Source organism: Pyrus communis, chromosome 1, assembly GCF_041283825.1.
Source record: "Pyrus communis isolate YQ-2024b chromosome 1, ASM4128382v1, whole genome shotgun sequence".
NCBI classification, from domain to species: domain Eukaryota; kingdom Viridiplantae; phylum Streptophyta; class Magnoliopsida; order Rosales; family Rosaceae; genus Pyrus; species Pyrus communis.
In genome coordinates, this window is record NC_142565.1 from 5392050 (window position 1) to 5407238 (window position 15189).

Here is a 15189-nt window from a genome sequence, read left to right on the forward strand (position 1 = left end):
ATAGTAAACTCTCGCACCGGGATCACGAAGCCAATCACACCACTTGGCCTGGAGCCGCGGGTGACGGCGGAGTCCTTGGACCAGAAAAGCTTGCCTTGATTGAGCACGAACCACCGGCAACACCACAACTTTATGTACTCGCTTTGTTTAGTGAATCAACTGGTGCGTTCGGGGTTTGACCAGAACTCGATGCCATCGTAGTCGTTGGGCTGCTCCGTTTGGCCCATCGCGGCCGGTGCGTGATTGGCTTCGTGATCCCAGCGCACGAGAGTTGTTTTTGGAGTGAGTTTCAGGCCCCTTGGAGTCGGTAATTGTGTAGAATGATTGTTGAACTAGTTTTAGGTCTCTAAGAGAAGTGGGGTTTCTGCATTTCTGCTGAGAAACCTTCTGATGTTGTCTTCCCCAAAGTTTGATTGGTTTCTACTTACAAGTTATAGGGTAAGGAGGGAACCTACTGCTCAAGTGGCCGATTACGAGTATGAGAAAGTTTCTGGTTTTGTTTCTGCATTTTGTTTTACACTGCATTCACCGTAGTTGTGAGTTATTTCTCGGCTTAGTGCTCCCAGAAGTTCATTGTCATCCTCGAAGGCTATCCAAGCAGATTTGGCACGAGGCTTCGATAACCAAGCTGTTTTTTACTATGGCTACTGAACTGTGTACAAAGATACATTGCAAACTGTGTGCATGATACTTTCACTGTGGGTGCACTCGAGAGTTGAGAACTATATTACATAGACAACTGGAAGGAACACGCTCTCTCATTGCTTAACAAATGCTGCCTCCGCCAAGTCGATGGCACGAGCGAGACCGGCAGCTTTGTTCTGGCACTCTTGGGTTTCATCATCCGGGTCACTGTCAGCCACTATGCCGGCACCAGCTTGAAGATGAGCGACCCATTCCCTGCGCCGGTTGGCATCTTTGTAAGAGTACATTGTGTCAAAACGGGATCCTGTTGTAAACACCATGGTCCTCAGAGCTAGAGCAATGTCCATGTCACCTGTAAAGGAAACCCCTCCAAATCCACCGCTGTACGGGCCACGCCTTGTTACCTCCAGTTCATCAATTAACTCCATGGCCTTCACCTGAATCAGATCACAAACGACGATGAAATTGTGTTCAACTCACAAACGACGATGAAATTGTGTTGAAGTTGAACTTAAAAGGGAAGAAGGTAAATGCCAGCTGACAACCTTCGGTGCTCCACTAACAGTTCCGACCGGCAATGCAGCTCGCAGGGCATCCCAGCAAGTGAGATCATCACGCAGCTCTCCTGTAACCTGCAAGATGAATTGTGATGGCTTTTGTCACTGAAGATTCATTCCGTCACAAAGATTTTAAGTATTATCTCTAATACGGAACATTTAGAAACCGTGAACTGACTCCAAACTCGATCAGACCGGAGATTCTCACCGTGGAGCTTATGTGCATTACGTGGGAATACCGTTCAACGTTCATCAATGTATCCACCTTCACAGAACCGTATTTGGAGACCTATATCAAACAAACCACATCACCAGAACAAGCTTAACTACTGAAACTCATAAGAATCATCCAGCGTGATGTGTTATGCGTATTAATGTCCACACTATTTGGTAATTGTTCAAGACAAACCTTTCCGACGTCGTTTCGACCCAGATCAACCAGCATGATGTGTTCTGCACATTGCTTTTCATCGTCAAGGAGCTGCTGTTCTAACATTTTATCTTCCTCGACGGTCTTCCCTCTTCTAACAGTTCCAGCTAACGGCCGATTCACGATCTTTTTCTGTTTGTAACGTTATAATTATCATCAAGTAAAAGTAGCTAATGATCTATTAATTAAATCTAAATTTTACACACTTATATATGAACTCAAAGAAGTTAAGGAAAAGTTAGTACAGAAACTACTGGTCATATTTACCTTCTTCAGAGTCATAAGAATTTCTGGACTTGAAGCAACCAGGATGCACCCTCGAGCCTATGCACGCGAGAAAATATAGGATTAAGAATAAGGATACTTTAGTTAAAGTAGGAGTGACCGTAATCGAAGATAAAATGAGAGAAAATGGTTAAGATAGTCCGGAGATGCGAATAGAAAACCTACAGATACTCTATTTAGAAGATGTGATTATGAGATAGATGCCCAAGGCAAAAGAGGTAGAGGAAGACTTGGAAAAAAAAAAATATAAGAAAAGATATGGAGTACTTAAAGCTAACAGAAATTTTGGCGCAAAACCGAGCATAGTAGCGTTCTATGATTCTTAAAGCCAATCCTACTTGGAAACTGCAATCCTGATCACCATAGTTTTGACCAACAAAAAAGGAACAGATATTGGCCATACCAAAAAAGGGCTAACAAAATTCCAACGAAAACACTCACAAACCTGCAAGTAAGTCAAATATGGGCTGGGATTTACAGTCCTCAAGGCTCTATAAACTTCAAACGGGTCGGCAAACGTTCGACGTTCAAATCTCTGACTTAATACAATCTGGAAAATATCCCCTGCAAGTATATGTTCTTTCGCTTGCTTAACTTTGTCCTTGTAATCCTCACTTGTCATGCTTGAATTCTTTAGCGGAGGACCGAATTGGCGAGTATGTAGATTCATCGATCCTGGAGATAGCCTTGGGCTAACAACAGACAATCAAATCAATATGCGCTGAATGGAACTTTAAGCAAGTATGATAGTTACTCACAGGTCGACATCGTGCACTCTAGCCACTAAATCCTCCAAACGTTTCACTCCGTCTGTATAAGCTTCCTCAACAGAGGAGTACCGTTCTAACCTCACCCAATGAATCACATAAACTCTCTGAGATGATAGATTAACAAAAGCTCGTAAGAACCTCAACCATAACCGAGTCAGAGTATTTTACTTCCTTTCCTTTTTGTTAAGAACAGAATGTCGGGAACCTTTCTGCATAACGCGGTCATATGTGAAGAGAAAGCATATACTATATATACACACCAAGGTTATAACCTAGTACATTCAAGATGATTCACAGTTTGACGTGTGAGAAGATCGAAAGAAGAGTACCTTCTCCACATGATCAAACACTATGACCTCATCATAGAGCCCTAAATGTATGTCCGGAAGATTCCTGTCATCCTTGGGGGCCTTTGAGAATGGCAGTCTTCTTTTCTCCACATACCGAACTGTATCATACGTAAAATAACCTACCCAGCCACCTGTGCAAAACGGATTATCAGAAAGTTATTTACTCAGTCTAAATTGACAACCAATGTACTTTCTGCAACGCATCCAATGTCAAATCTGCGTACATTGTTCGCGGCAAAAGGAAAACACAAACACACCAGAGAACCATGTCAGCTTGGGCATAGGAAATCTAGGAAACCAATTTGGAATTACAAGCACCATACAATCTAGCAGAAAACATCTTCGTCGCAGCGTACTTAGCAAGATATTGTCATAAAAGAACGTAACTTGGACCTTCACTTCTCTTACCACAAAATGCATCAGGAAGGTCATCAATAAGTAGAGGACTAGGACACCAACCCTCCGAGATTCTTCTGGGAATAACCATCGGATCCTCGACGAACTCCTCAGTCATGCGCCCTTCTTCATGATCCATTATCGTCACCTTATTTTCTTTTGCCACGATTTCCATCGTTGGTTGAGCTCCAACAACGCTGAAGCGCCCCTAATACAATCAATGCAACACGAAATTACGATGTTCAAAACTAATAGACCCGTCAATTCAAAACCAGCAAGTATCAAAGCATATTTAGCAGAGTTTGATTGAAACCTGCAAGTTTTGCTCCACTGATTCAAACAGAAAGCTTGGAGCCTCTCGATCGTCCTCGTTAACCAAGCATCGATATGCAAGAACCGGAGTGAGCTGGTCAGAGAAAATGCATTTGTAAAGAGGAACCAAATTTCCATTCTTTGAAGCTTCCAGAAACTTGCTTGCATCAGTAACTGAAAAATTAGAAGAAAAAAATCTAAACTTAAAAAACTTAAAAGTTTATGTTCTTGATGTTAAAAGAAAATATTTGAAAATAATAACATTAATCCATATGAATTGCACGTATAAAACAAATAACATTGAATTACAAGTTCTAATCGCTAGAATTAAACCAAAATTAAGCACCAACTAACTGAGCTTAAATCAAATAATTTGCTTAAATGAGGTGATTATATGAAAACGGGATCACAAACGATCGAATACATGAAACTCAACGTGTTATACTTCTTTCCTTTTTCCCACATTTTCTTAGCAACCAAACAGTATACATAAAGCTGAGAAAATGTTAAATTACCTAACGATTGATTCGAGAGAGCGCAGCATTTCGTTATGGGGACGCATGCAAGTGAGCTCGAGTTTCTACTCGAAATGCTGATGACCGGAACCTGAGACAGCCGGTGACTCGGCGGCACCAGGCGCTGGGAGAAGCAGAGGGCTAGCATTATCGAAAGGGAAACCGGAAATATGGACCGGCGCCGGTATTCACTCTGTGTTTCTAGCGGTGCTCTTGGGGTGTGCTCCCTGTGAAAATGGGGTGGTGGAACTATTGAAAACTGGTCAAAGTTCCCAGAAATGTGTATGCATGTAACAATCTCTTTGTCCTTATTTATCTTTTCTCCTTAACTGTTATTCAATTTTATTTATTTTTTTTAAATATTAGAATTTTTGGTAAAAGTTTAATGGTATATCTTTTCCCTCAACGTTAGATTTTGTAGCTAAGATTTTTTGGGTGCGTAAGTAGAGCGATTAGGCCGCGTTTGTTTGGCCTTTTTAGGCAGGATTAGTAGGATTGGCTTAGTTACTGTCCTAATTCCTTATTTGACACGGTTAAAAGCAGTTTAATGAGACTAAGTTGGACTCACCTTCGCTAAACGTCTCACTACTATTACCATGTGAAAAGGTTGGGATTACAGTTCCATGTTCATCTTCCCCATCGTTTTTCTCCTTTCAGTGAGAACCCTCTCCATCATGAACATCCACTCGGTGGCGGAGGGTTGCATCGCGACCAAGTGCTGCAAGATCTTGAGCACCTCGCCATCCTTGTCGTTTTTTAGCATCTGTTGCATAAGCGATTTTCAGGCGATGTTGAAGAGTCCCACATTGATGGGAAAAGAGATCTTGTATGGGCTTATAAGAGGTTACTCCCTATATTGCCAATTGGTTTTATGGTGGAACCTCAACTTTCTTCATAGTATCAAAGCAGGTCCCACGTGTAAAGCTAAATGGCCACACGCGCTCCACTTCATCCCGTTGTGTTGTCCACGTGTTAGGTTTGAAAATTCGCCACACATGAGGGAGTGTGTTGAGAATGAGTCTCACATTGATGGAAGGAGGGACCTTGCACGGGCTTATAAGAGGTTACTCCCTATATTGCCAATCGGTTTTATGGTGGAATTTCAACTTTCTTCAATCGATGGCTTTTGAATTCGAACCCAGAAAGTTGGACAAGGGTGATGAGGATTGGTTGTTCTTGTCATCAGTGACCTGGATTGTTGTGGGAGTTATCTGGGAGAAGGGTGTGGTGGTGGTTGTGGAAGGAGGAGGCTGTGATTTTGAGGGATTAGAGGGATTCGATTTGGGTTTCAAACGAGATCCAACATGTAGACAATCGAGTTTGGTTTTTGTCTTCATCTTCTGAGTTTTTCATCTTGATCTTCCAATTTCGACAGGGATTCAATCTGGATTTCAAACGAGATTTGTTTTGCCGTGCATTCTAGAGCTCTCCAAGTTCTAGAGTTGGACGGAGGAAAAGAGGGAGAGAGGAAGAGGTTTCTAGAAAGGAAACAAAATAAAACTAATAATATAGCGTTAAAAAGATATGGATTATATAGTATAATATATAGTTTGTTAATTATCTTGTTTCTTAATCCGACGCTACACTAAATTTGTCAAGCTTAGTCAATTCTAAGCCAATCCAGTTTAGTCTCTAAAACTAGTCCAGTCCGAAATAATCCAATGCAACAAACTCTCCCTATATAAGCATAATGCAACATCTGAGTATTATACAGAAGAAGGAATATAATGCAATTTATAATATTCATTGTAGAGGTAAATACCGCTCCTTGCAAAAATTTATTCAAAACTTTATAATTTTGGTCACATGTAAAATGTGTTTACAATGATACACACATACATTTGTAAGTGATAAGTCTTAAGTTCGATTCTCGACAAATGCAAATTTGAACTACATTATTGCTAGCCCATTGTAAGGCTTAGCCCACTCCCCCACTTCCTTAGTGTAGATAATATCGTTTGTTAAAAAATAAAAATATAAATAAATAAATAAATAAATAAAAACATTTTGTAATAGATTGTGCATTAAGTGCCAAGTGAGATTCATATTCCTTGGGTATCCAAGTCACTACCAAATATTGTAGGAAGAATACCAAAAAGGAAGATATTTGCTAGGACATGGAAGAATCTTACCTAAGAAAATACTAAATAGGAGAAACCTTACCAAAGCAAACACAAATAATACTATTATCATATTTTTCATACCATATTTGTATCATTTTTTTAATAGAGACGAGATCCACATGTGTTGATGTGTCATATTTCTATTAAAAAAGTGAACAAATGCGGTATAAAAAAATATAATAAATATAGCATTACTCGGAATAGTTTCTACAATTGCGTCTAATAACACTCAATTTTTTTAATAAGCTTAAATCGCACGGACGATGGTTTAATAAAAGCATAAATCAATCTTCTCTTTTGTTTTGTCATATTTATTGATTTGTTTTGTAAAAGCAATCTTTATGAAGCAATTTATAATGTAAATTGTTCCAATTTTAAGTATAGAGTTCTAAGAGCTTGCAACGAATCATTTTTGAGAAAGAATTCAATCTCATTATGATGTGGATGTTGACTATTAAATCATTACTTAAACGTTAATTACGTGTTTATTGTTTATTAATAACACATTATTTAATTTTAAAATTCATTTTAAAATTTTAATCTTATCGTTTCAGAATTGACCGAGATTTGTTTGTGGTCCCGTAGTATCGGCGTCATTCAGCACAATCAATGAGAGTTTGGTAGTCAAGTGAAACTTTACGAGTGTTCACCCAAAAATAAAAACTTTACGAGTTTCAGTGCCGACATCCGAAAAAGTGGAAACGTTTTTCAAGCTCTTGAATGGCATGTTTTTTTATTTTGTTTCATGCAAAACAGTCCGCACCCGAAATACCATCCACACATTGGCACTGACAATTTGACGATCACTTTACCAGAATTTCGGCAGTGGTTGATCACTTTACCAGAATTTCGGCAGCGGTTTTTGGCACTGACAATTTGACGATCACTTTACCAGAATTTCGGCAGCGGTTTTTCAAGTACGATTGCAGTTTTTTTTTCCTTGATATTCGCGGGTTGCGAATAGATCTCTTTGGAAGCGCAACCTGCACATGAAACAAGTTCGTAGTGGTGAAGTCAAAATTTTAAATTAGGACGGATCAAATTATTTTATTTGAAATGTTTTCTTGATCTTATAAAAATTATTGTATTTTGTGATGAGCAACCGACTAACGGTAGTTGATTCTAATATGATGTCATCATCATCATTCTCTTCCTTACATCTAAACCTCATACCTCTCTAACTTCTTCCTCTCTCCCACCGAAGTCCTCCTCATAACTCACAAGTAAAGGATTGCCTGAACTTTATAAGAGTCGCCAACCTCAAATCAAACCTAATGAAAAAAATTAAAGCAAAGACGTCTAATTAATAGAAACATATGGGCTGATTGTTCTTTTCACCACACAAGAAGTCATATTGAACCGGAATATCAGAAGACTGTAAATTCGTTCTATACTAATCCTCCCTCTTTAATTATCCAATGTTGATCATACATCATAAATAAAAGAACTAAAAAATAACTCCACTTTTATTAATAGAAATATGCCGGCAGATTGTTATTTATATGGTGAACAATCCAGGCTATTGAACGACGACGTATGTATCGACTAGTATCTGATTCCAGTATGTATGCATGAGCCACTTCCCTTAGAAACTTGTCATGATTTCGTCTACGAAGGGAAAGGGGTATGGTAAGCATACCAGCAATCCCAAGAACAAAACTAATACGCCGAGGCCAACGTACTTGTCGTCAGGATCTGTGATCTCCTCGTAGAGTGGAGCAATCGGCCCTCTCTGTAAGATGAATATCAAAACTACCCAATAAAATGCAACGTCACTGACCAGGGATGATAATCCGAGCAGAGCGATTGAAGCACCCGTGATGCGAGTTGCAGCCTGTTGTATGGAAAACGATTGATCAGTACAGATTTCCGACCTTCAAGCTGCCGGTTTAAGTCATGACGAACTTCGAATTGCATACCTTTCTTCCCCAAATGGCAAACGAAATTCTGCCCCCGTCAAGCTCTCCAGCCGGAATGCTGTTAATAGCGTTGATAACGAGTCCAGCCCACGCCCATAACAAGAGAGGGTTAAGAGATATGGGAGTGCCTTCCTTTAGCGCGTCACCGAGGAGAAGCTTTGCTGTAAAAGAAATGAATGTTACAGTCAACATATGCACACAAAGTTCAAGCATGAACTACATTTCTAAGGTGAAGTGCTTACCAGTACCCCCAATAAGAAAAGACTCGTGAAATACAGAAGCGTCGACGACAACACCAATGCCATCGCTAGGTGGTAAGAAGAATCCTAAAAGCAGCAGGACAAATCCCAAGGAAAATCCAGCCAAGGGTCCTGCCGCGGCAACTTTCAGAAGATTTTCACGCTTGGGTACAATATTCACAATTCTTGTAATTGTACCGAAAGAGCCTATCTGCCAGCAAACAGTTCATCACAATTTGTCTGTGTTTTAGCAGAAGAAAATCAAACTAAACCAGTATGCACACGTAGAAGCAAGAATGCCTGCCTCATGAGAAGCAAGACATAAGTTAGATTATAATGTTCTTTCAACTCGCCACAAGATCGTAAAAAAACTAGTAACAAATAAAATTCACAACAATCAGCCTATATGGAAAGTAAAGGTACTGGTGTTCAGATATACACAGACAATTACTTAGTATATGGAAACGCAGATTTATTCATGTCCAGTCGTCTTATAAAAATAGGGGGTTGGGGGCACTTTCTTCATATGAAATTCACCTGCCAACTGGGGATAAAGTATGGCACTCCAAGCACAACTCCAGTGCTATTTGCAACTAAAACATGGCCGAGTTCATGCACGCCCAAAACAGCTGCAGTCACAAGGGCTCCAGGTAAACCATTCTTCAACAGCTCAGGATTATCAAAAGCTGACCTGGGACATATTATCATGAGTGTGCATTACTATCTATCTATTTAATATAATGAATATACAGCAAAAGCAAATTACATACAGTAAATTGGACTGCAATTCAGGAACATTTCGAAGAAGTAGGGTAAACAATGTGACCAATCCAAAAGCACCAGCTGCAAACCACTCTGGGATGGCTGCAAGATTGACACCAAATCCATCATCGGAACAAATCATAAGCTTTAGAGATTGATTTCTGCCTACAACTTCCACAGAAATCCCGTAACAGGGCAGGAGCTAATTAGCTAAAGAATCACCAGTTGACTCTGGCTGTAATGTCCTTTGTGGAACTACAACTGCCACCGGTTGATCATCCTCAGGATTGACTAGGAGGAAAAGCTTATATTCATCCCCAAACTTATCCTACAAACAGATTGTGCAGATGTTAATAGGGAATCAATCATAAGTTTATACTGTGAAATGAAGTATAGAAATAGATACCTGTAGTCTCTTTGATATCTTTTCGTAACTTTTAGCAGGCACTCCTCGCAGGTTTCCTTTAAACAATACTCCACTCTGGCAGAGGTAACACAAAAACAGAGATTTTCAACCAGGCAGGCTAGAAAGCATATCTTACCATTCCAATGGTTTGCTACTATCAGTATTTTCTCAATTACTCTTTGAAGGATAGTTTTAAGTCCACAAATAAGCGTGCATAAATTCGCACGCTCCATTGGAATATTGAAAGGAACTTTACCAATACTCAACAACTGAGGTTATACACTCATTGCCATTCCCTATGTTAAAGAAATTGACAAAGACATAAAAAGTAAAATGAAATGCAATCAGTCAATTCACCTCATATGGATCCTGGCCTGTCACGAAAAAGGTATCAAAGCCGAAAACTTGGTTTTTAAGAATATCGAGTGTTTCCTTTGGAATCCGCATGGATTCACCCAGTTGCGGCTGTTCAAGAAATTACTAAGAAGAGGGTGTTAAAAAGAAGAGATGATATAAAAAAAAAAAGGTGTCTTAGAAACATCAAAGAACTTCATAATCACCTTCACACCTGGAAGAGGCGATCCACTTGAAACTTCTACATTTTCAGCCTCCTGTCATAAACACTACCTTAGCACAATAAGTGTCAACGGAGCTACTTTGCAATACCCTGTTAGGGGATTTGATATCTAATGGAAAAGTTGCCCAAATATAACGTTCGTGACGGAATTTCATACTTAACTCCACGGGACAATATTTTCATGTATAACTAGTGAATGGTTATTCATACTACTACCTCCATCATGAGAAACAACAAAGAAAACAATTTGTATCACTAAGTACATCACAAAACTCCGAAATGTAAGGGAAAATAAATTTTTTCAATTGACTGACATTACCTGGACCCCAAATTGAGCCTTAGTTTCGGCATCATTGTTTGCTTGGTCTGCAACTACCGGCTGCGAATCCTGATGGACGGTAGCATCACAATCTCCCCCTTCTTTTCCATGTCCTTTTTCCTACCATGTCGAAATGAATTAGAATTGAGAAAAAAAAATGTACAGAAATTAACATCAAAATTTAACGAAATTAAAAACTTGAAATTGCACCTCATCGTTATTGCTATCCGGTTCGGTCTCCGTCTCACTCACTCTACAAACAACCTCTCGCTTCCTCAAAATTCTAAATTAACCACCACAATCAAACTCCAAACAACAACAAAAAGAACAATAATAATTTGGTAATTATTTGGTGAGAGTTTAGAAAACCTTACCTTGAAACCTGGAGCTTCAAGCTGCTTCTGTGACGGTGCCGTTTCCTCCATGAACCAGTTTCGGAAGCGAAGTAAGGCTGAAAACGAAGATCGCAGCAAGAGCTGCACTGCGATAAGGGAACAAAATTCCCTCGAAAAGTTACCGAGAAGTTCATTTTAACTAGTAGGTAGTCGGCGAGAGAGGTTCTAATTCAGATGAAACCCCAGCGCCATTGAAGGTCGAGAGAAGCTTTTTGTGTGAAAGTTTGAAGCTTTCGGAGTCTCAGTGAGGTGAGAGTGAGTCTTATCCTTTTAGAGAGAAGCCCCACGCAGAGAGGGAATATCTGTTTTCAGGTTCGTTTGGGTTAAATACGCGCGTAATTTGATATTTTTTATTATTTTTTGTTTCTTTGTTGAAGTGTGAACCCTGGATTAATTACGATGAGACAATGTATCCACTCTTTCATAGGATTCAGTAATATAATTGTCCCCTAGGCTAGGACAATCTGTCTATTTAATCATAGAGTTTTCAGTGTGATGAAAACACAGTTCGATACAGAAAATGCAATAATAAAATTGGTTTGAACATAAAAAATAAAAATAAAACTTTTAACCAATTATATGATGACACTTGATGTATCGAACCATATTCCTGGCGTACTAAAAAACTTCTCCCATTCCACCTCTATTTCAAGTTTGAATTGTTTAAAAGGAATTATTATTAGTATTTCAAAAATCTCATTCTATACTCCAAATTTGCTATATTACGAAAGAGAAATATACTTATGAAATGTGTAGGAGTGCCAATAACACTGCCCTTGTTTAAATTATAGTTATGTTTGAAAGTTCTTAATTACATGAATTACAAGTCCTTGCACAGTCTCATCATTATGAAACCATTTTAATAATTATTTTCAAATTTAAGGTTTTTTAAAATTATTATTCCTAGGAATAGAGAGAGTTTCGAACCGAAAGTAAAAACAACACCCAATCTCCATAATCCTCTTCAAAATCAAAGAACAGCAAAAAGGCTGACTTTTAAGATGAAAAATCACCTGTCAGATTAGATTACTTGCATTAAAGAACCAACGAACTAAGGCCACCCACAAGCTTTAGTTCCAATGGCTTCCAATGGCTTTTAAACACAAAATCTGGGTTCCAATGGCTTCCAATGGCTTCCAAAATGTACATTTCTCATGTCTGTAGTTGCACTGGTTTGCACAAAACGTCGACACGATACGTACGACAGCCATAAAACAGATTTGAATGATCATACTATCAGTTTGTCGCCGAAAGGTTCCAAACCTGTGGTTTTCTATACAGCACTCCTATTTCTACATACTACAAGCATGACATGATTGGCAAGAGCTTCACATATCTTCAGGTCCCATGTCCCATCTCGACTTCCGCTTTTTCTTCTTATCTGGCCTAATAAGCAATTTGACCAACTCTGACAATGGAGACGACGCCACTTCCACAGGATATTCCTCGTCATCGCTGCAAACCCAGCCGTAGTAAGGTCTAGGCCTCCGGGGTGGGCAACTGTCTACTCGGAGGCCATCCTTAGCATCTGCAAGACAAGTGAACATTTATAATGGTAGTGATGAATGGAAACTGTACATGACTAGATTTTTACGAGTAATTAGAAGATAAGCTACCTGGCATTTTAATCATTGATGCCGGGATAGGTCCATTAGTATGTGATGCAGAGTCACAAGGATCCTCAGTCAGCAATGTGCTGTTGACAGCCTCTGAGCAGGTAGATAAAATGGCAGTCCTTGCAGTTCCGGCCACTGATCCAGCATCTTGCGGAGCATTATCGCAAGTAGATAGAATGGCAGTGTTTGAGGGCACAGCAGCTAATGCATCATCTAGTGGTGCAGCATCGTCTAGTGGAGAAGCATCTTCTAGTAAAGCAACATCTTCTAGCGGAGCAGCATCATCTTGCATAGCAACATCTTCTTGCATACCAGCGCCTTCTTGCATAGCAGTGTCTTCTTGCATAGCGGCGTCGTCTTGTGGAGCATTATTGTCTTGTGAAGCAGCATCCTTTTAAAGTGAAAAAGAAAATAATGTATGCTCAATGCTACCAACAGTAATTAACATAAATGAAAGGTTCGGACTAGAATTATGAGTAATTTTGTACAATTAAGTAACGAAGGTCAAGGTGAGAACCAACATCACAGATGTACGCAATGCAGTTCTATCACACAGAAATGAAGGGCAATTTAATGTACAATCCTACTTTAGAGAAGTTGGAATAGCAGGATATTGTGAGGCCTACTAGTGAGCCAATATTAGACATGATAACAGCTACTAGGAACACAATGCAGCACACTGCAAACCAATGACGTTAGCTTTCTTTTCGCAACAAAAATTAGCAATCTCAATCAGTTTTATGGTCATTTTCACGATTTTATAATCAAATATTTACAAACATAATAAAGCACCGTGGAAATTTAGCCAACGACACTCTTCAGGTTACCATGACCCTAGACAGACCCAACAAGCTGCACCTGCTGGTACTACACAGATCCACTGTCATAGTGTCATCCATGTGACATAGTTGGACATACTGCTCTGGCTTACCCACACCGAGCCAAGTTCTCTTATCAAGGCAAGGAACCTTCTCCATCACCGACTTTCATGACTGCAGCCTATGGTTTCCATAGTTATTTTTGTCTCACCGACAGGGGAGCAACAAACCATATCACAGCTAATTGGCTAGCACCTGTCATGGCCAAGATCCAATTAAAACAGGTAATAGTTCTTGTCCCTCTATTAGACATGTTGGCTCTTTCACTTTAACTGCCAAAAGCCAAACCTTTAACTTGTCTAATATACTTCCTGACATCAACGCATATTTTCTCTTTGTAAATCAGTTTTGTCAAGATAACCATTGCCGCTTTATCTCTGATGCTCGTTCTTTCCAAGCCATCTACTATTCCCTTTGCTGTAATTCACAGTGATGCATGGTCATCGGTGTTATGTGCCTCTTGTGGATAACAGTACCTGGTTGTTCCCATGAGATAAAACTGATGCATTGTCAGCTTACGTGAATAATTCATTTTCTTCCTCAACTCAAGTGTTTCACCTTGATGGCAGTGGAGAGTTTGTTACTCATGCTTTCAGCAATTTCTCTCTTCCCATGATATTTTACGCCACAAATCTTCCCATCATACACCACTCTCTGCAGATTCTCTCCCTTCTAAATTTGGGTTTTATGCATGTGCCTCTTAAACTTCTCTCATTACTGGACTGATAATACCCCGACTTAGAATCAAACATGCATTGTTCTTACGCTAAACTAACAAAAAGGATACAGATTTTCCGGGCATCACACAACATAATTACAAAGGGCCAGAGAGAATTAGAGCACAATGTACCAAAAAGGGAAGCAAGTTCAGCACACAAAAACAAGAAGCAATCAACTTACCCTTTTTTCAGCAGCCTCTTGGGCTTCTACTTTCTCAAGAAGTTGCTCAACTAATAGCGTATAAGAACCCTCTTCGATAAATCGCCATGGATTCTCTGTCCTATTATCTCCCTTATAAACCTGAAAGCAAAACCCTTTTCACATTTCAAACAAAACCCAAACCCTAATGCGATTTCCTCTCTGAAAATACTGAAAACACAATCAGAAGACTAAAAATTAAACCCACCTTCAGTAGGTCATTCACCGTAGCACGAACGAGTTTCTCGTCAAAACCCATTTCACGCGTCGCATCAATGGCTGCATCCATTCGAGTGTCCTTCTGCAAATACCAAGTGAAAGAGCAAAAATGACAGAAAATACGCGCGAGAAAGTGCGGGAAAAGGCGAGAAAGTGTTGAGAAAATGAAAGAAAAGGCCGAACCTTTCTGCCTCGTGCTCGTGGAGCCATCGTTGGAGCTCCGTCGTGCCACAATCTGAAGGCCCAAATCTGCTGCTGTGTTGATTTTACTCGAAATGGTTAAAAAAGGAAGGAACTTGAGGGGGTGTGAGCTGGGTGAGTGTTTGGAATTTGAAAATTGCAGGTGGAACCGTGGAAAGTTGGTTGTCACACGCAGTTTGTAAGTTTAAGAGCTTTTAGGGGTGTTTGTCTTTAATATTTTCACAACTTGGGCCAGACTTGTTTTGTGTTGGGCTTTTACTTGAGTTTTCCCTTTTCTCAACAAAAAAAAAAAAAAAAAAAAAACTGACCACTCTAAACAACGGATAATTATTGTGTTACAACAATTCGATTGCCTGT

General features: G+C 39.6%; 3 protein-coding genes across 4 annotated transcripts; all 3 read right to left on the reverse strand.

The window, feature by feature from the left end:
- Positions 1-615: 615 nt before the first annotated feature.
- On the reverse strand, positions 616-4670 carry ASA1 (anthranilate synthase alpha subunit 1). The gene is made up of 11 exons (XM_068459182.2): positions 4261-4670; positions 3747-3919; positions 3446-3641; positions 3017-3168; positions 2676-2791; positions 2363-2609; positions 1900-1956; positions 1612-1764; positions 1411-1491; positions 1191-1277; positions 616-1082 (listed from the first exon to the last, which is right to left on the reverse strand). Exons 1-11 carry the CDS (start codon positions 4406-4408, stop codon positions 759-761), a joined length of 1734 nt encoding a protein of 577 aa, XP_068315283.2. The 5' UTR covers positions 4409-4670; the 3' UTR covers positions 616-758.
- A 3067-nt stretch (positions 4671-7737) lies between these two features.
- EGY2 (ethylene-dependent gravitropism-deficient and yellow-green-like 2) lies at positions 7738-11300 on the reverse strand. 2 transcript variants are annotated; one of them, XM_068459380.2, is made up of 12 exons: positions 10980-11300; positions 10816-10888; positions 10606-10725; positions 10270-10320; positions 10067-10174; positions 9710-9784; positions 9526-9631; positions 9312-9405; positions 9079-9232; positions 8545-8752; positions 8303-8463; positions 7738-8217 (listed from the first exon to the last, which is right to left on the reverse strand). In XM_068459380.2, exons 1-12 carry the CDS (start codon positions 11132-11134, stop codon positions 7969-7971), a joined length of 1554 nt encoding a protein of 517 aa, XP_068315481.2. In that variant the 5' UTR covers positions 11135-11300; the 3' UTR covers positions 7738-7968. The 2 variants fall into 2 exon arrangements, with proteins under 2 accessions (XP_068315481.2, XP_088550349.1); XM_088694223.1 differs by lacking the exon at positions 10270-10320 and having other exon boundaries at positions 10980-11283.
- Positions 11301-11933: 633 nt separating this feature from the next.
- LOC137721393 (uncharacterized) lies at positions 11934-15018 on the reverse strand. The gene is made up of 5 exons (XM_068460489.2): positions 14815-15018; positions 14621-14713; positions 14395-14514; positions 12617-13007; positions 11934-12528 (listed from the first exon to the last, which is right to left on the reverse strand). The coding sequence occupies exons 1-5, from the start codon at positions 14839-14841 to the stop codon at positions 12329-12331; spliced, it is 831 nt and encodes a 276-aa protein (XP_068316590.1). The 5' UTR covers positions 14842-15018; the 3' UTR covers positions 11934-12328.
- Between the last annotated feature and the right edge of the window lie 171 nt (positions 15019-15189).